General features: G+C 42.6%; 1 protein-coding gene across 1 annotated transcript in view; it reads right to left on the bottom strand.

Moving 5' to 3' along the window:
* ADAMTS5 (ADAM metallopeptidase with thrombospondin type 1 motif 5) overlaps positions 1–18713 on the bottom strand; it is a 46304-nt gene extending 27591 nt beyond the window's left edge. The window contains exons 1-2 of the mRNA XM_071562838.1: positions 17526–18713; positions 5760–5892 (exon numbers count right to left, since the gene is read on the bottom strand). Coding sequence (XP_071418939.1) covers positions 5760–5892; positions 17526–18395 — 1003 coding nt within the window. The 5' untranslated portion in view covers positions 18396–18713. The remainder of the gene's footprint in view (positions 1–5759; positions 5893–17525) is intronic.
* Between the last annotated feature and the right edge of the window lie 2726 nt (positions 18714–21439).

The following is a 21439-nucleotide window of genomic DNA, read 5'->3' as shown; positions in this document are numbered from 1 at the left end:
TTGAGTAATTCTGCCTTCCTATCTGTACCATAAGTATTTTTCCCACAAAAATTACATGGTCATATTGGTAGTATCTACCTGCCAAGGAAGAAAGCAATCCCTACTTTACACTGCAGCCTGGAAGACTAAAGGTCCAGGCTGAACACTGAACTTCATTTAGGATCATAGAATCACTTAGGTTGGAAAAGACCCTTAAGACCATTGAGTACAACCATAAACCTAACACTGCCAAGTCCACCACTAAACCATGTCCCTGAAATATTTTTTGATAGACTGTTCTGAAACATTAGACAAAATATATTTTATTCTCAACTCCTTTATGGTTGCAGAGATACCGATATTTCACTCTGTATGTTTGGCTTTAAAGTACAATAGTCAGGATCCATAGCAGCTTCTAAAAGTACAGTATTTGTTTAATTCTTCATGAGGTTACATGTCCACAGAGATCAGTACAACTCCAGAAAACCTCTGAAAACTCCAGCAATGTTAGTGCTCTGTCTGGGTCACTTCCTGAAGCCTCTGGTTGAGAACTTGGTCCTCCACCTCCTCACTGCTCTGTCAGAACCCCCTCACAGGCATTACAAAGGCAGAGATCCCAAATCTACTCAGACTTAAAAGCACATGATAGATAAAAAATAAGCTTAGGCATATTCAGAATCTGAGGATTATATTTTTCTACAGGATATCCATTTCCACCTTCCATCTGTCCACAGAAACCGTCTTGCCTTCATCAAATAAGGTTTTGCTTTAATCACCATGTCTGCTGCAGGTGGAACAATTATATATTTTATATAATATTACAAGTTGATAAAAATATTGTAGGGTAAGACAAGAATTTTTACTCAAAATTTTAACCAGCAACCTTTTATACAAGCTGGTGTTTGATTTTTGAAACATCAGCTCAATTTTCTGCCCTACCTTCACCTCCTCTGAAGGCTTAGCTTTGACTGCCCATCTTTTCCCTTAATCCAAGGGAATATGTTCATGAAGACTTAATTCAAGAGCTTTTGCAAGCAGGAGTTAATATGGAAGTTTGAAAAAGGTTCAAAGAGAAGGAATCAAGCAATTTTCCTGATGTATGTCATCAGAGAAGACTTGGATGAGTGCACTCTCTCTTTTTTGTTGTTTTAAGACAGCAAATCTGCCTAATTATGATTACATACACATTTGCCTGAACTTCATCTGTCATAAAGGAAACATGAGAGTCAGACAGCCTTCACTGTTTTTCATGTGGCTATGAGATTCTGTGCCCTTGGCAACGTATCCCCTTTGAAAAGAAAGGCTACAAAAGATTTGTAAATATCAAGTCTGAAGCTTGTCTTTATCTGCTTTATCTTGACAGCCTTGAAATCAAAGGGCTACGTGTTCAACAGTGGGAAAAGATTACAGTAGTTACTTTTGAGTGTACGTAAAATGAACATTTTTTGTAAAATATGGAATGGGAATATTTTTTGACTGTTCTACTGACATCAAAAGCAGTACTACCATGTATCATACACACTTCCCAGTTTCATTTTTTACAGAAGAAGGGCCAGAATTGTAGTTTGCTATAAAGGTTATACATGTTCTTTCCACAGAGGTCTGCAACTCAAACACAGGCTCAGGCTTTGAATAACTAATTTTAATCCCCTCAGAATTCAGCAAAATGGCATTTTGATGTATTTCAGTGAACCACCCAAGCAGAGATGCCAGGAGTGATACATCACTTCTAAAATGGCTTCTTTGCAAAAAACTATGCTAATAAAGCACTACATTTAAGAAATAAATTTAATCCTTGGCTTTCTTTGAGAATTCCTTCATGATTTGGGGAAATTACCTATTGATAAAACAAGCTCCACTTAGGTTCTCTTGAACTCTTCTCATTTTGCTTTTTGCAAATGCATTTTGAATTTTTGATGAATTGTTTAGGATGGTGGGCTGTCTGTACGAAAATATGCAGGACTCCAGCATAAGAGGAGCCAGTCAGCAGAAAATTCTGACCATGACTTCACCTCAAAATACACCACTAGGCTACTGAACACAGAAAATATCCCACCACAAAATAAGCTAAATGTAACTTCAAACGGATTGTGTCTGTTGGTGATGTTGGATCATGATTGTCTTCAGGAAATTCAAAGGCTGGCTTATAATTCAACATTGTAAAAACAATGAATCTCCAACCCAAAAGTCCAGAGTATCAGACTGAGAATCCAGTTATTTTTGTTTCCTGATGATTATTTTTATAAGGGATATATGGAGAAGCAATATGCTAGTGCTGACCTATGAAACATAAAATAAATGTTGAGATTATGAGCAATAATAGATTGTTCAATGCTTTTCTCCATATGTCCCTATGAAGCAGAGAACTGTATGAGGTAAGGAAGCACCACTGTTTTTACAGACGGTAGGCTGATGATAACAAAGGCTTGGAGAATGCCTACATACTGTACCTAAGCTAGCTCAGATAGTTCTGCAAAAGTGCAGCTGAAGGAGTTGCTAAAAGTAAAAAAAGGCATTCAGATTCCCCAACATAGTGATGAACTGATAATTTCAGGCAAGAATGCAGAAGACTATTTTTATGAAAATAAAGCTACTGCTGTCCAACCTGATATCAGCATGTCCTCTGCTAAAAAATAGCCATATGTGGATTTACTATTAGCGGCTGGATGTGTTGACAGGCTATGATTTAAAAATAACATTTATGGTACTAGCACTCATTCCCTTTATTCTGATGAGAAATTGGATTATCACATTCAAAGCTACAAGGTTTCCTCTTGTTTTTTGTTGCACTATTGTCATTTTTTGCATTTGACACCGAAGACAAACTATTACTGACTTCCCTACATACATGTAGGGCAAGATTCAGGTCCGATGTCATCAAACTTCATATATAGATCTCCACCTCTCAGTTTCAGCTAATCAGCTGGACTAAGAATTTGTTTGTATTTATTTCCTTCTGTGCTCTCCTTTACAGGCCTTTGAAAATTTTGCCTGTTTTACTGCTCATTCACATACTCTTTCCCTCAAAACCCACTGGTCAAAATCCATCTATTTTATCTGAAAGAAATAAAACATCTTACACATGATGTGGTATAAAACCTGGCAACAGAAGCAGCAGGTTTTACTCTATAGCAGGCTGCTTTTTGGCTTCCTGTGCACGAATCCAACCAGAGCCCCTGGGTTGTGCGTTGTCCTGTTTGGTTGAGTTGCAGTTCAATCTACTTTGGTTGCCTTCCAGAGAAAGAATCTGATCCTGAAAAATGTTCTTCAATCCTTCAGAGAGGAAACAAGAGCATTTAGGCCCCCTTGGAAGTTAAAGTGAGGACACACAGCCATTCTGCAGATGGAGTCCACGTTCATGGTGCCACACCTGCTCCCCATGCACATGCAACAGGCTTACTTCAAAAACTGCAGAGATTGATTCTGATTTCAGTTAGTGGCTCACCCTGATATTCCTACTGACAGAAAGGTACATCTTAGAGCCCTTAGCATCCCTTTGATTTGCAGGGCATCACTTAGGTTGCCATGTGAATTCTAGCAGGTAACTAAGCCACTGTAAAATTAAAGCTACACCCTGCCCACAGGACAGGGGGAACTTTGAGATTTCTGGATTGTAGGAAGAAATCTGGTCTCCAAGTAAAATAAAGCAAGGTTTTCCCCAAAGTGCTTAAATATAGGGTATCCATGCCACACTTTTATTTTTCATCCTTTTTTGACCTTTGATTTAACGTAAGTACTCAAGCAATTTTAGCTGTGTTTTCTTCTCAACTTCTTCCACTTCAGGCCACACACACAAAGATCATTCTGTGACCTGACACCCTCCCTCCTTTCTTAAAAACTACTGGTGAGGAGAAAAAAAAAAGGATGTTATTTTAAACAGCCTCAAACTAGAGGTTTAAAGTCCATTAGGGCACTTATTTACTCATTTCAATTCATGATTTTTTTTACATTGAAAATTACAGTTTTTACAGATTCCTGTAAAGTCTAGGTATGAAAATGACTTTTTCAAAAACGTTCTTCCAGACCACTAAAAATAATTCACTTTTGTTTATATTTTCTTTATGCAGAATTCAAGGAACAATATGTACGTTTACTGCTTATCCCTATCTTTACTCATTCATTTTTAATCTGCTTAAAATTGCCGATAAAATGGTAGAGACACATTACTCCCCATTTCACACACCAGATACACTGGCATCACAAGATGGTTCCTCAGCCAAGCTCACCAATGCCCACTAACCCTCAGCAGCAGGCATCCCTTCCATATGCAAGAAGATACAAGTAGCCACTCCAGTAGACTGGCCTTTGAATGACAGGCTAAGCTTGCAATCACTTGTCCCAGGTCTAGACCAGGTTCATGATCGGTCATTGTTTCCACAGCATCCACATTTGGAGCCTCTAAACACATGCAATGTGAATCTGTCTTTGATGTATTGCTGTAGCTACCTCCAAATGCTCTGAATTACTGATTTCAGAGTGTTTTTTTTCTTTTATAATTACATTATTGTTTGTTAAAATAAAATTTCTGTTTGGAGGACTCATCTTGCCACAGTATTTCATGTTTGCATGCAACACATGAACCCCTCTCCAACCACTACTGATATAGTTTCTTTGTAGCTACATAGGAGCAGTAGGTTTAGGTTCATTTATTACTAAGAGTCAGCTCACTGACACACCAGCTGCTTTTACACATTTGGTGACCTCTGTTTTCTGAGCCAGAGGTATATGTAAGGCATGCACCTCTTGGGCTCTACCTGCTAGCTACTTGAAAATTGAACTACTGCAATGATACTCCCAAAGCAAACTTTACTTTGGTTTGGCATGAGTTACAAGGCAATTCAGAAACTGGCTCCCTCTGAAAGTTCTCCTTTCCTTGTTATTTCCTTTCAAGAATGTATTTTTCTTTCAAGACAGAAAAAAAAAAGAAAAAAGAAAAAAAAACAACAAAAAATGTTCTCCACTTTTAAATTGCTGTTCACTCACTGAACAGTCCTTGTAACATATGTATTTCCAGTGAGCACAGTAAATTAAATATAATCAAGATGGCAGCAGTCTCTCTGAAGGAATACAGCATGACAGACATAATATCCTAGAATTTAAAACTTTCTTCTGTCACTAACTCTATCTTAAATCCTTCTGAAGGGTACATGTACGGCTCCTAATGTAATTGCTGTGCACTGAGGTGGAAACTGAAACAAAATTAAACAGGCTTCTGATCAAACCTTTATCACCTATATACTTTTTAACCTATTACAGCATTCCTATAAGTACCACATTTCACCATAAAGGTGGAATTTCCATAAAGTTAGAAAAATATTAGAATTATGGGGTTTTTTTTCCATGAAAGCCTTTCTCCCTGGATCATACACTGTCCTGAGAAAAAAGGCTTTGTAACAGTAGAGCGTACAAATAGTTTAAAAATGTTATTTTCCACTGTGTATGCACTAAATGGAGGAAAATTACAATAGATGGGCCAAATGGTTTCTCAGGAGAGACATATACTGACATCTTTGGACACTAACAGTAGCAGCAGCCTTTGAATTTTCACTTCAACTACTGCTTAGAAATGACACTGTCAGAAAGGAAACACCTACTGTGTGCCTTCACTTGCCTTCTGATCCCTTATTAGTTAACCCTGAAGTGCATATGTATACAGCCTTAATCCCCAAGTGAGTATCGGGACCAGGGGAAATCTGGAATTAATTGCGAAGTATTTTGGTTACTAATGCAGCTGTTACAAGTGTTTGATTTGGCAAGGAAACAGAAAAGGCACTGCATACCAATTTCGTGAGCCACTGTAAAAGCTGCGTGGAGGCCGTCATCTTCAATCACTGCACAGCTGCGCTCAGGAGAGCATATGGTCCCAACGTCTGCCATTCCCAGGGTATCACATGAATGATGCCCACATAAATCCTGCCCAGGAAGGGGGAAAAAGAAAATCATTAAAATAAATTTTTATACCCATAGGTAAGAACCAGTTAAATGCATGAGCCCTTTGTAAGCAGCAGAACCGGGGTAAAAACATCAATAAAAGCTTCTACCTAAAGATATCAATGCAGTTTAAAAGTGTGACAAGCCAATCCCACCCCTGGTAAAGTCAATGAGAGCATTTTCATTGACTTTAACAGGATTTGGATACATTCTGTAACTAATTATTATTTGTATTTCTGCTCAAACTTGCATTGAGGTAGGTACTCAAAATATGCTGTTGAAACATTCTTTACTGACAATAGAATATCCTCTTTATTTACAGAAGGTAAACAAAGGCAGAGAGGATGCTTCAGTTTCTTGATCAGTCCTTGAACCAGACATCACCTTTCTTTTCCAAAAGCAAGTCTTATATTCACACTCAAAAGAAATGAGATTGTTCTAAGTGAAACCTCATTTCACTTCTGTCACGTAACACAGTGATTATTAGTCTATTACCCAATATACCAAGTATTTAAGCAATTCTCAGATGTTGCTTAAAGAGTCAGTGATATGAGAGAGTCCAAAGTGCGTTGATTCCCAGTCTCACTAGTGCAACAACTCAACCAGGTCTCCTACACGTAGATATGGGATGTGTTCAAAAACCATGCAGGTAGCATTAGGTTTTTTCTTTCATTCAGGATAATGATAATGATGGAAGGGAACTCTTTGATCAGAAATCATGTTTTAATTTTCAGCATTAACTTTTCTGTGCTTCTGTTGAAGCAGAAGGAATAATACTAGTCTCAATGTACATACATATGCTTTTTTGGATGAGAAGGAAAAGTAGGTACCATGTTATTTGGAACACTTTAACATTTTATTGTGGTTGAATGAAATTGTCACTTTCAAGGCATTACAGTATTATCAAATGTTATTATCAAAACAATCTAAGACTACCTTTTTTCCCTTCATTGTTAAGACTCTCTGCTTCCCTTTACATCTCTTTCTATATGGACTTTTTTTTATGAATCCTTTCATAATTAATCAATTGGAATAACAGACACCTTGTATGAGGCTTGAAGTTTATGAACAATGTTCACTGATTGTGAGAGTTTAGGCAAACTTTAAAATGCACAGGTTTCAAACCCCACTGAAGTCAAAGAAAAACATACCAAGTTCACAGATACTGTGACACAGCATCTCTTACCAAGAAAAAAACAACCCCAAAGAAGTTGGATTTTTCCCCTCAAGTGAGGAAAACAAAGAAAATTTTAAAGCTAAAAATACAGAGCAATATTCCATATATGGAGGAAGAATTTCAGGCTCAGTTCTGGCTTCCAGGTGTCTGGAAACTTTTTTTGGTAACTGCACTCTTGGTGCTACTTAATACCAAGATTTAAATGCTGCAGTACCAATGAACAAAACAGCTTCACAAGAAGAGAGAAGATAGAGTTCAGGAGTATTTCAATTTCCAACTTACAGGTGTAATCCATGGTTTAAGAAAAATTTCCATTCTGTAGCAATGCAGTTAATACACAGACAACTTTTTCTATAACCTCTCTGGCTCCCCTCCTTGGAATCCAGTTAGCTTCCTAGACTTCTCCTCTGGCTCTGCATGGGTTATGGATGCCCATTTTTAAGTACTTTAAAAGAAATTCAAATTTTTTACGCTTGTATTTAGGCAAATAAACTTTGTATTATTTTCAGCAGCTCTCGACCAATGCTGGAAGAGGTCCCAAGAGAGATCATGTTTATGATGGCAAATATCTGGGGCATATTCAACAAAGAAGACACAATCCTTAAACTCCTATAACTTTTGCTTGGGTTCATATCCATTTAGCCCTTTATGGATCAGTTCTGAACTTGGCCCTTTCGGTCTAAGGGGACATTGTAGATAAAGTGAACTCTATGTAAATGTAAACTGTAAGTGGTTTACCTATGGGATTATGTGCAAGTAAACTCAGAAAAAATGCATGTGCATAGTTCCAATAAAAATACCTTTTGATGGGGATATAAAACATCTACATAACTAAGTGTAAGCTGTATAGGAAGTACGATACCTTTTTACTACCCCCATGCAGCACTACAGGCTTGGGGAAGAGTGGCTGGGAAGTGCTGCAGTGGAAAAGGACCTAGGGGTGCTGGTTGACTGGCTGAACAAGTCAGTGTCTGTCCAGGTGTTTAAGGCCAATAGCATCCTGGCCTGCATCAGTAACAGTGTGGCCAGCAGGACTAGGAAAGTGATTCCTCCCCTGTATTTGGCACTTTTGAGGCCACATCTCAACTCTGTGTCTGGTTGTGGGCTCCTCACTACATGAAAGACATCAAGGTGCTGGAGTGTGTTCAGAGAAGGGCAACAGAGCTGGCAAAGGGTCTGGAGTACAAGTCTGATGACAGGCAACTGAGGAACCTGGGGTTTATCCAGAAGAAAAGGAGTCTCAGGGGAGACATTATTGCTCTCTATAAATCCCTGACAGGAGGTTGTAGCCAAGTGAGGGTCAGCCTCTTCTCCTAGGCAACCAGAGACAGAATAAGAGGAAACTGCTTCAAGCTGTGCCAGGATAGGATTAGGCTGGACATCAGGAAGAAATTCTTCACAGAAAGTTTGGTTAGATACTGTAATGGGCTGCCCAGAAAGGTGCTGGAGTCACCATCCCTGGTGGTGTTTAAGGAAAGACTGGACATGGCACTCGGTACTCTGGTCTCACGCATGGTAGTGTTCCGTCAAAGGTGGGACTCGATGATCTCTGAGGTCTTTTCCAACCTAACTTCCTGTGATTCTGCGTTTTGACCTGAATCCGCACAAGCCACTGAACTGAAATTCTTATACACAGACAGAAAGAAGCTTACGGGAGGAGGTCTAGACTACTCTCAGGTTGACAGTGTCAACAATACTATAAAATGCATAAATTCAGGCTTTGTCTCTGCAAGTAGATTCTATGTCATCTGGTCTTTTGTTGTATTTGGGTATCGTCATAATATAGCTACTTACATCAGTACTGCTTCCAATGTGGGTACAATTGTACCCACCAATGTCTTATGTTACTGCATGATTTACTTATATCTGCATACAAGTAGAAGTTATGCCAATGATACGGCTGCGAATTTATACCAGCAAGCACAACTAGACCTCACAATGACTCACCAGATTTGATGACACAAGCATAATTGAAAGACTATAACCTTTCTAGTAAACTTCCTTAGAGATACTTCTGATGGGAAATGTAGAGCATGGAAAATTACGACAGGCATGTTAACCATAAGCAGCCCTTCTGACTTGTGGCTGGTTAGTAATATCACCCTCAACATTTCCAAAGCTATGCACAGGATTGCATTACCATCTTCCTTAGACATTAGGGTTGTATTACAGGTTGTTCCTAGGAAATCCCACAGCAGGAAATGAGTGATTCCGACAACTGTAAAATTACCTAGCTCCTCCAATTTCCCAGGGACAGCTGGGAAACAGCTGTCCTCAGATGGTGTGGGACCAATGGTTCCCATAAAGCAGAAGAGGGGAGAGTGACCACACTGGGGTCAGGAAGTGGTGGACAGTGATTCAGTAAAGCCCCATTCCCTCCAGCCAGCCCCATTTCCACATCCACACTGCTGTTCCAGCACTCTGAGCAAGGCCATGTGGGGAAACCCTGCAGTCCCAGCTGAGAAGTGGTGGAGGTGTCTTGTAAAGGATTTTGAAACAAGGACAGGAAGTATTTTCTGGCATTAGCTTCTTTGTTATGAAGCTGTTTCTGGGATGTCTATGAGCTGCCCATTTGCTGCTAGAGCAGGGCATGCAATGGCTACACTTTGAACACAGAGCATTTGTTGAGCTACCTGGTTTTCCTTGCCAACTTCAGTCCTCAGTGACTGCCAGAAGGTGCTTTTTTCAGCTGATGCTGACATTGTCAATAATCATTTAGGCAGATTACTGAAGTCTCAGCTCCATTATGCTGTCAACTTATTGTCTCATTTACGCTTTACTTCTCTAGCCTCTGCATGACTTAAACTTTAATATATTTCTATTCAAAGCATCCCATAGAATATACTTTAAACAAAACTGTAGCCTATCAAGTGGCATCTCAGACAAATATTCTGAGAAGTTTGCTATTGGGTCAACTCAGTGATACCAGCTACCCAACAGCATGACTTCAGTGATGTTATTGAAAATCATACCTGTTTACACTTCCACTAATTTAAATCTTGATGGTAAAATTTCTCTTGACTTAAACCTCCTGTAGCTGCACGGGCTATGGATTATTTGTTAGCAGCTTCAATAGTTACATTTTTTTGTTTTCCTGTGCAGTCTATAAAAGCAGTCTACAACTTCTATGACGGAGCATTTCTAGGGGTACAGTAAAAGGTTTTATTGCCCTTGAAAATATTTCTTCTGCTAAAAACAGGCCCCAATGTCATAGTGCAATCTAAAAAATCAATATGGGTTGCCTTAACTTTTCATACTCCAGCTAAAGCTTTAGGAAAAAGGGAATTCAGAACACTTAAAATCAGTTTCCAATGATTAATTCACTCTGGTGTTTGGCTTCTATTAAAAAGTTAATCAGTTACTCAGACCAGTATACTCAATTGCCTTGAAACAGTGGCAGAAGCTTCAAAGCAAGAGTGTTTCTTGATATTTCTAAAGAAGGAATGCAGTCTGGCCCTTGATCTGCATTACAGTAGTTTCAAAATAAGAATGACTAGAAAATGCATTTGCTACGCAGGAGGCCATAGACAGTGAGACTTAAACTTTGGCAAAAGAACAACTTAGGAAAACTAAGCTGTACATCATAAGACTAGTAGTTAATTAGATAGTTTATTAGAGGCAAAGATTTCTTGGCATTCTAAATACATCAAGAGCAACTGGCTATCTGCCCTGTATACATGGCAGAGTGTGAATGAACGTAACTGTGACCACATCCTGCTGGAGCACTAAATTTATTTTACCTGAAATTTGTCCAGTAGGCTTAGAAGAAAACAAACAACTTTTTAGTGAAAGCTGGTATTAGGTCAGAGCCCGCCGACCAGATCCAAACTAGGATGTAAACACCAACATGGACAGTTTGATGGACTGTACATGGAGAAGAACATGTCCTCTGGTCTTTATCTATCCTTCCTAGGGTTTGCAGTTTGTGACCTTATGGGTCCCAAAGTGCCACAGTTTCACAGTCCTGAGCAGCTTAGCACTTCACTTATACTAAAGCTTGATTGGTTTTGAGATGCTTAATATTTCTTCATCTTTGCCCCTGAGGGAAGTTGAACCTACAGATGTTCTCAAACCAGATATACAAGTAACCCAAAGAATTAGGCTTTCTATCAGGAAAAGCAGCACATCACGTTCTCATAAAGCACAGCTAAGAGCTTTTACATCTCTGTGTGTTTATTCACTTGGTCTTCTGGTTTCTTTACAATGGCTCACAAACTAAAGCCTTTGCCCAGTAAGAACATGTTCCAGCTTCAAATTCCTTTCAGGGATGAGGCCAATTCCATGTTTCTTAAGAGAGCACCATATGGTCTACACTAGGCTATGGCCTACAGGGAAGGGCTGCACATGCCTGTGCACGCAGGCAGTTGTGGCTCCTCCTATAGCAGCCAGTGTGCTAAAGGTTTCCTTGGCCCAGGCTGCTGTTAGTACTTACAGTGCTCAGTGAAGGGACCCAGTTTAGGTCTCTATTTCTCAGCCTGCTTCTCTCTTTTACACTTAACAGTCCTGTGGTAAATTACAGAAACAGTCCTCTTTCCATGCTGTATGAACCCAGACCACCTTGCTCGAAGCAGTGCACTCCAATCAGTGGCTTCAGGTCACAATTCCACTCATTCTCACTAAACAGTGACATGACTTTGGTCAGAAGGGCAGAAAGCTTCCTTAACAACTGGAACAGCTTACGACCTACTGGTTAAGGACCTCTCCTGGGAGATGGGTAATACAGACCTAAAAGCCCTCAAGCAGAGGAAGGAATTAACTTCGACTTTCCAACTTCCTGCAGCAGTGTTCCCACCACAGCTCTGTAAAGGGAGGGTGGGGTGAGGCAGCACTTGGAACACACACATCCTGCCTCCCACATGCCCCTCTGCAACGTGGGTGAATGGGTGAAAGTTATTTAATGTCATTGCCACATGGAATGGCTCTAGTGGAGGGAAGTGAGGTTCACCCAAACAGAAAGGATTACAGGTATTGCCCAAGAAGGGCATGACATCTGCAACACAAAAGGAGCATAAGACTGAAGGTGACAGACTGCAAAAGGTATTCTGGAAATAAGGGCTAAGGGATGAACAAAGTAATTAGGACATGGTCTATTTTACCCTCAGTCAATACTATGACCCTTAAGAAAGGCAAGCCAAAATAGTGGAATGCTGACCGAGAGGAAGACTGCTGTGAAAAGTCCTCTTCTTGAGAGACTGATGGGTTTCTTTCATGGGCATGTCTAGTTTAGGGCACCAGGGAGAGGGCTTGGCCATCCCTGTGAAGACAGAGGAAGGACTACCATCAGACTCACTGGGTGATCGCTTTGTCCTTCTCTCCAGTCATGTTTTGAGAGGATGGCCAAAGCCTGGTTACTTTTTGAGGAGAACCAGAATGGTGATACCTGCCATATCTATCACAACAAAAATCAAATATTTTTCTCCAGTAGTTGAGCTTAAAAATTGAGGTTGTCTGCCTTTTGGGTTCATACGACAAACACAGGCCTGAGTTTTGGCATATGAACCTCATATATACAAAGCGGTCTTTCTGAATTCTAAGTAAGGTGAAATTCAAGAAAACCCAATGTATGTGTGACATCTTTTTGGACTCAGTTTAGCACATGCAGGCTACACTTGCTGGCTTCAGAAATTACCTCCTCACCAGTCTGAATGGATGTTCTTATTTTCCCCCTATCCAGTACAGGCACTCTATGGTGAGGACACTCTGAAAGAAAGTATTGGAAACAGAGCCTAAATTGGATTAAGCTTTTATGTTATGAAGGGACAGGTAAACAAAATCTTTTTTCCCTAAAGCACAGAAGGAAAACACAGCAGTATTATGGAAACCACAGATTATCTGAAAATATTGACAGATTGGACATAAGGCATTTGGACTCTCTATGGGGAGATGTTGCAGTTATGAAACTGGTGACTGGTGAACAAGGCAAAACATGTGATTTGACCTGCCTAACCCATACTTCCTTTGTCGGGAAACTCCACACCATGTCTATAGATCAGTGTGAATCACACTACATCTCCTCTGCAAGTTATGTCCCACTTTATTTTCCCAAGAGATATTATTTAAATGTATTAGATTTGCAACAAAATTGGTAAAAGCACTATGAAACTGGTAGAAACATCCCACTATGATTTCTTCACAGTAATAATAATAAACAGTGAAATATATTCTATTGACCATTGGTACAGTGACTTGTTTTACTTCTATAGTATAGTAATTGTGGGAAGATGAGAAAAGCGAAAAGAAAAAAAAGGAAAAAATAATTAGAGTCAAGGAAAGCACATGCTCCATGCAATGAAATTATAGAGATGAGATCATACAAAGCTTGCTGTTAAATTTCAACAGTACTGTCAGGTGGACAGTTAAACTAAATCACAGAAAAAGACTCATATAATTACTATGTAGATAAAGGCAGGACAGCAGCCTTTGACTCTAGCATGAACTTTTTGTTAGAGCCAGGCATGATGGTACTATCATGGATGATGCTAACAAGCACTTAGGAAAGTATTTTTCAGGCTCTCAATGTGTGTATATACTGTGAGAAATAGCAGCTTTAACCTTTATGATTCAGAACTGGGGGGGGAAAGGAAGAGAGCTGGATTTTGTCCAAACAGATTCAATAGTCCACTTGAAATTTAACTAAGGGTTACTAATGAAATAGATTGGATGAATTACAGAAGATATTTGCAGAACAGGATAGACCTCAGAAAAAGTACAGTGTGAGTTCCACTATAGTTTGCAAATCATGTCTAATAAGTTTTTCTACTGTGACAAATAATCTGGCAATTATTTTGTTGCACCCATAAAAATCTGAAGATAATCTACTTCCAGATTCTGAGAACCATTCACAATAAAAAAGTTTGAAGCAGACTGAACTCTAAATTCACTCTTGACTTCACTGACATTGAGAATAAATGAGCTTATCTCCAAGGAAAGAGGGCTTTACAAGCTCTTCCTCCTTTCAACCACACAGCCGCTTCCCTACCTGCTGCATGGGGTGGAGGACTCACCTGGCCACCAGCCAGTCGAATCCTTGCACCACCATATTCCATGGAGGATGCTCTGAGGATGTGTGCAGCCCAAAAATTACAGCTGCTGTCAAGGACAAAGTAGTCAAACAGCAGGGGACCCACATATATTCTGAGGTTCTTATGGCCAGGCTGGCTTAATGAGAGCTCTGAGAGAATTAAGAAATATTAGAAAATTATCACTTTTTGTTATTGCCAAATCAGACTTCTGTCCTGTTTGATACTGGCCATCATGGGCCAAAATGAGACTGGGAAAATATACTTCTCCTTATAAGATTTTGAGAATTTGCATAATCACTGCGGAACCCAACTAAATTTCTGCAATATTCAGTGATAGTTTCTGTGTCCTCTGAAGGTTTTCACAATCTCCAACACAGTTGCTAACAATGGTCAGACATGTCACTTGCAGTACAGAGTAAATGTAGGATCCACTGCAGCTAATGGACAGGTACATGGCCCTTGCCATCACTGATAAAGCAATACAGACCCTTAAAATAGCTTTAACATGTTTCCTGTTTCCTGTATCACAACTGAATTCACATTTGTATTTCTTTACTGTGGTCTGCAGCATAATTGCTTTAAAGCCCTTCTCAAATTAAATACAGATTGTGATTGAAAGTAAGAATCAGTAAATTTCCCTCTAAAAGTCTTTTTGCATGGGAAGTACTTCCTAATATGAATAATGATGATTACCTAATTTGAACTGCCAGTATTAATTTTATAGTAAGGGAGAGCTGTTGACACACTCTTAAGTCTATCAGTGGTTACTAATTTATCTTTAAAGAAGTAAAGACAATCAAAGAGGAGAAAGTGACTGTGCTAATTTTTGTCAGGACTCTTCCTTTCTAAGGAGCTCTAATAAAGCTGCTACCTTTTCAGGCAGCCTCTTTTGGTGTAAAAAGAGAGCAGCCAAGTAAATGTCACTCCAGAATGAAGACAATTACTATATTAAAGATTTGTATGGCAACAGGCATGCATAATGTAGATTCTATCTACACATAAACAGTTACATACAGCTGAGGACATGCATTCAGCTGACAAATGATTTGCAAATATTATTCTGTTGACGGAGAAACGCAAAGGTCAAGGTGGCCTCAGTTAGTAAACAAAGACGGAAAATATACCTCACATACTTACCTCACGCCTAAAATCAAGCCATTTAGAAAAAGACATCTGGATGTTCAGCATGACAGTATTCAGAGCCCATCAAAACAGGCAGACATGGCTTGGCGTCTTGTAGCTAAGCAACGTACTTCATACATTCAAAACACAGTTGTAAAAGTGGGATTCTCCTGCCAATTGCTGCCACTCTCATTGAAAAGCTAAACTGGAAAAAATATCTCTTTAGTTCAAAGTGGGACTGTTTTCCCCAGGAAACGTCTTTACTGCTTTTTCATCTTTTAACCCTTTTTGTGTTTACATTCCAAGAGGAGCAAATAGATTCATGTTGACGTTTCAAATGTAAGCATATAAAAATCGTGTGGACTCACACATATTCCCTGCAAAGAACATCATGAACACATGTAGAAGAAACTCCAGTCTTGTTCCTATGGAGTAAAATACTGAAATGCAATGCCAAACAATGTGCTTGCTCACACAGTGAACCATTAAAGCAGATTAAGTTATTCTGAACAGCATTGAGGAGCTAATCCCATAGTTAAAGCTGTTAAAATGTAAACCAAGGAAACAGAAGCCTGTGCTGTTTTCTTGGGAAGCATTTACATCCCTAAGTAACAGAACAAGCAATATTTGCACCTTAAGAGTGGAGGGAGACCCCAGGAACTGTGATGTTTTGTTTAGTTTACATACTACTTACATCCAAAAGAAGTAACTCTACACATGGAAGATGCATTGCTCAGGAGTCTTTGAATGTGGGTTACTGATTAGCAGCACAATCTTATTCTGGCAGGAGGCATCCATGCAAAGAATTACAGATAAGCACCTGTAAAGCAAGTGCACTTTAAATTCACATCCTACCTCAATCCAAATTAACTTAATAACTGATGTTATGGTTCAGTCTGCCACCCTAAGAGTTTCTGAATTATCCTAAGTCCCAAATAAAAAAATGGGAATACTGACAAGAGAGAAACATTCTTCAGTGAAAAGTGATGGATTCTGGCCCAGGCTCAGTAAGCCATTAGAAATGATATTCATAGCAAAAAGCAAGAGCATTCTGACCCCAACTAGGTAGCATGTTTTCATTTAGATTAAAATGATAAAAAAATCAAAGTTTGCAACTTGGACTGATGGACTTTTAAACTGCTAAAAAAGGCTCCTGTTGTACAAGTGACGCCTGACTGACACAGAACCTAATGTTTCAACTATTTACAGCTATAAAAGCAAGCCAGACACTGTTTTTCCCCCTTCTGGAGCAACTCCTTCCACAAAACATCCAAAGCATCCTTTTTGGCAGCCTCCTGTGATGTAGAAAAGCAGGAGAACTCAAATGAACGGAAAGTCATGCAGTTATTTTTTTCATACTTGGGGAAGGGAAAAAAAGAAAACACCAAACCCAAACCACTGAAGGGATATTCTTACAGAAGAACTTCATTGCATAAACTCAGCCACATGTCTACTAGAGCAATGTCCCTTAACGACCTCTGGCAATGCAATTAACAACCAAGCATGGAGCAAGGCACAGCTCTGCATGGGTAATCAGACAGATTCAACCCAGAACTGATCATTTTTCTCTCGGGGGACAAGAAAAGGACTGCATAACCTCACCCGCAGCGCAACTCACTCAACTTTTGCAGCTCTGTTTACCTGCGGTTTGCATTTACATTCTACACTTGAACCACAAGTGCTTCTGGCTTCCAGTGTGGTGAAGCTATTCTTGCTGGAAATAGCATCTCGATGCACTCAACAAGGAAGTCGTCTGTACTCCTAAGATGTTCTCCACCAGTTTCACTACCAGGTTTGTCTGGGGACTAATTTAGGCAAGGAAGTGCTATTAGCCCTTTTGCCAGGACCACCGCTGCAGAGACAGAGGAGCTGCATGTTAAACATCTCACTGGGAAAGATGGAACAATGTCATGTCTCTAGCACAGATAAGTTGGGTGGCCTCAGCTGAGTGCCCCTATTGGGCAAATACCATGTCTCCCCACCCTGGCAGGAGTACCACCACTGCACTGGGACGAATGTGTATCCACAGTGGGGGTGACTACACAGGGGAGGTGGCACACACAAATGCAGACACCACTGGCTGGGTTCTCAATCCTTCTTCCATCCCTGTTGACTATGCCTGAGATGCAGTGCAACACTACGGAGGAGGCGAATCCATGAGCGGGGAGGCAACCACCGGGCAAAGCAGAGCAACGTGGCTGGAGGCGCACCAGGCTCGGCACAGGCCGGCTCGCCCAGCCGCCCTCACGGCCCGAGGGACACACCACGTCGCCGTCAACCAGGGCGATGCCTACCTCGCGGGTGAAGAGGATGGCGGCATCGTAGTGCTCGTCGTGGTCATCGTCGAGGCGGTTGTGCTGATGCTGCCACTTGCAGAAGTTCTTGAGAGTGGTGGCGGCGTTCCTGTTGACTTCCAGCCCCTTCTCCTTCTCGCCCAGGGCCACCACCTTCACCACGGCCAGCCGGACGTGGTTCTCCAGGCTTGCATGGGCGTAGAGCCGGGACGCGATGGAAGCCAAGGTGAGCAGGTAGTGCTGCAGCCCCTTCCCGTACTTGCGGACCATGGAGGCGTCGGCCACCAGCAGCAGCTCCACCTGCCGGGCCCGAGAGACGGAGCGACGCCGCCGCCGCCGCCGCCGCCGCCCGTCCCCCGCGGTCCCCCCGGCGGGGTCGCGGGTCTCGCAGCTGGTGCGGGCGGGCACCGTCTCGAAGCTGAAGCGCTCCCTGCGGAAGAGGTGCGGGGTTCGGGCCGGGCCCTCGCCGTAGATCCGCGGCCCGGCCGCCTCCGCGCCGAGCCGCGCCGGCCGGACGGTGTAGCGGGAGCGCCCCACGGCGAAGAAGCCGTCGAGGCCGCCGCAGAGGTTGAACACGGCGAGGGAGCGCGGGCTGCCGTCCACCATGCCGCGGTAGTGGCAGCGCGGCCCGTCGCGCTCCAGGTCGAGCAGGAAGCGCTGTCTCCCGGCGTAAAGCACATACCCCGCCTTGCCGCCCCCCGCGTAGGTCGGGTCGAGGCGCCGCACGACGCCGCTGGCCCCGCGGGGCGGCCCGGGGGCGGGGGGCCGAGGGGGCGGCGGCGGCGCCCCGTGGTCGGCAGGTGCCGGCGGCGGTGCCAGAGCGTGGTGCAGCTGGGCCGCCAGCAGCAGCCAGAGCAGCTTCAGGAGCATCTTGCCCTGCCGTCAGTAGCGGCGGCGGGAATTAGAAGCAGTAGTAATAATAACAGGAGTCGGGCCCGGCGGTGGAGGGAGCCGGCCCGGCGGAGTGGAGCAGCGTAGTTACGGAATGGGAAGGGGGAAGATGAGGGGGAAAGTGCAAAAAAGAAGGAAAAAAAAAGTTCTCTTTCCCAAACTCGAGTCAAGTGTGAGTGGGAGAGAAAAAAATGTCAACAAAAGCCGCTCGCGTGTGAACTTTGTGTTTCTCAGCAGAGAAGAGCGGGGAGCACATGGAAAGAGGGAGAGAGACAAAAATTCCCAAATCGCTGGTGCCGGGGAGGCAAACTGAGGAGAGAGGAAAAGGAGAGGAGGCTGGGAGCCGGCATGTAGAGAAGTTTGAGCACTTCCCACTCCTCTTCCACTTCTCTGGTGTAGTCACCCGATCATCAGCACCAGCAGCGGCAGGGGCCAGGACTGCTGCGACTCGGCACTTTCCCGGGCTCCGGTGGGCTCCCTTTCCTTCTTTTGCCCCCTTTTGTTTTGAAGAGGAGAAAGGGAGAGAAGAAATTCAGGCACCAAAAACCGCCTCGGTCGTCTCCGGTGAGATGGTTAAAAAGGAAAAAAAAAAAAAGAAAAGCTCCCAAGAAGCAGCAAACGTCCTGGATTTCTGTAAAAGCGCCCTCCCTGTATCTTTTCTGTTGTTATCCCCAGTCTGTCGATGTGAACAACAGGAGAAGGAAGAGAAATGTGAAGATGAGAGGAGGTGGAACAATGAATTTATAGCGGAATGCCATCCTGCAATGGCAATTTCAACAATTCGTCACTGCAGGCTGCCTCTTAAAGGGAGAGCTTCAAAACTACCACTCCCACACTTCCTTCTCATTTAATCAGACAGAAGGAGAAACTTGGGGGGAGGAGGACAGCGGGGGGCGGCTGCGGAGGGAGGAGAAAAGGAGGGAGAGTGAGCGGGAGAGAGGGCAGCAGAAGAGGGGAAGAGCCAGAGGAGAGGAGAGAGACCAGGCTTTCCCCGAGTCGCTTGCAGCCCCAGAGTCACCCGGGGTTTGAACTGTCACCGCTGGCCAGGGACGGTGGAGCCGCGCTTACCTCCCGTCGTGCTCGCTGCCCCCGCTCTGCTGCCTGACGCTGCCGTGTGCAAAACCCGGTGGAGGAGGCAGGTTTGCGCCTAGCTCCGAAGGGGAGGGAAGCGGCCGGGGCTTTTCCGAGAGCGCCGGTGATGCGGAGGCCGGGGGAGCGGAGTGGCTGCGCCGGGAGGGAGGTGCCCCCGGCGCTGCTCGCCGTGTCCCGTGGCGGTCACTGCCCCTTTTCAGGGCCGGCGGCAGCGCCAAACTTCCCCTCTTTGTCTGTGCCGCCGCGGCTCGTCTTTATCCAGCCTGTCATTAAGACCTGGCAACCTGTCATCTAGTTTGGGCTGTGATTTCCCCCAAGCCCCGAGGAGGAGAGGGCGGGGAAGAGGTAATGCTTGCTCTGTGACCTTTCGAATGACTTCAGATACTTAGATCATCCCCCGGCTGACACACATGTCCACTAACCCTAGTACCTCGTCTTACACGCCCTGCTTCATGCTCCTACAGGGACAGCATGCAGGACAGATGACAGCATTTCCCTTTTCATGTGCCCTTTCCACCTTAACATTACCCATACAGTGAGTGGATATTGGCAAACAGCTCATTCTCCCCCCTGGGCTGGAAGGCAGCATGGACTCTGGGAAAACAAGAATAAGGGGACCCCTGAGGACTCTGATCCTGCTGATTTTGCCTTGCTGAGGGATGGACCCTGCATCACCTGAGGCCTTGTCTTGTACCAAGTCCAACACGGATGCATGGGAAACCAAAGTGCTTATTATCTTGTGTTTCGTCTCCGTGTCCCAAGGTGGGTACCTGGAACAGGTACTCTGTCTGCAGGACTCCAGAGGGTTGCAGGTCTCCAACCCCATCCTCCCCTGCAAACAGTATCTCAGCCCAACCACTCTGCAAGGAAGTGATGTGCAAATCTCTGATGCTTTGCAGGATCAGGGCCATGGTGTTGGGATGCATGAGAGTGGCAGACCAGCACTTGCAATCTATAGCTTCCAGGGGCTGCTTTGAGAGTCCAGCACTTCTCTAAGGAACAGGTTAACTAAAGCCACAAATGTTTCAAAAATTAATATTCTCATGTAAATGATTACATTAACATAACACTGAGGTTGTGCTTCAGAAACATTTAATGCACCTAAGTTTTGCAGGTGTTCTTTCTTCTTTTTTCATTTTCCCAGTGATACCTGAGATCAAAAGTTCATTTCTCAACCTCTGGGTATTTCTTTTTCTACATTGCAGTATTCTATCATCACCAAAAATTTTTGACTGGAGTCAATAAGTTTCAAAATTAAGAGTTATATATCAGGAAGGTCACATTAAGATTTTTGGGCTTTGGTCCAGGACTATTCAACACTTAAAAAATTAAACATTTTCTCAGTTACTTTAAATTAGTTATAAAGTGAAACAGTTGAAAAGAATTGCACGAGAGAGAAGATCTATTTTGATTAGAAAAAACAACCTGTAATTTATCTCGTACATTTGTGTTTTGCTTTTCATTTGAGCTTAATGCATATCTGTTCAGCACGAACGATGTTTTTATTGACTTCACTGAGATGTGATCAAGCCCTGGATTTGCACATATGTCTGGATACAAACTCCCAGATACCCTTGGGAGAGGTGCTAAAGATGAGATCTGGGATAAGGAATGTATTTTGGATAACAACCTCAGAAACTCTCATTAAAAAAGTGTTAGTTTGTCAATGAACTTTTAAATACACCGTACATACACTTTGCAAAAAGCATACCTAACATTCTTACCACAGTATAGTCAGGACACAATTTCAAAGATAGTACACGGTTATTGAGATTAAGCCTTAGAGGGTGATTGTTTGTTTGTTTGTTTACTTTTGAAGAGATCAGCAACAATCAATTGAGAAAAAAATAAAAATGTGTGTTTCTGACTCATACATCTTAGAAGAACATGGGAGGCTCAACTGTTTCCAAAATGTAGACTCTTGGGACATT

The sequence above is a fragment of the Pithys albifrons genome, chromosome 1 (assembly GCF_047495875.1).
Source record: "Pithys albifrons albifrons isolate INPA30051 chromosome 1, PitAlb_v1, whole genome shotgun sequence".
Lineage (NCBI taxonomy): Eukaryota > Metazoa > Chordata > Aves > Passeriformes > Thamnophilidae > Pithys > Pithys albifrons.
This window is presented reverse-complemented; position numbering and strand designations above follow the sequence as displayed.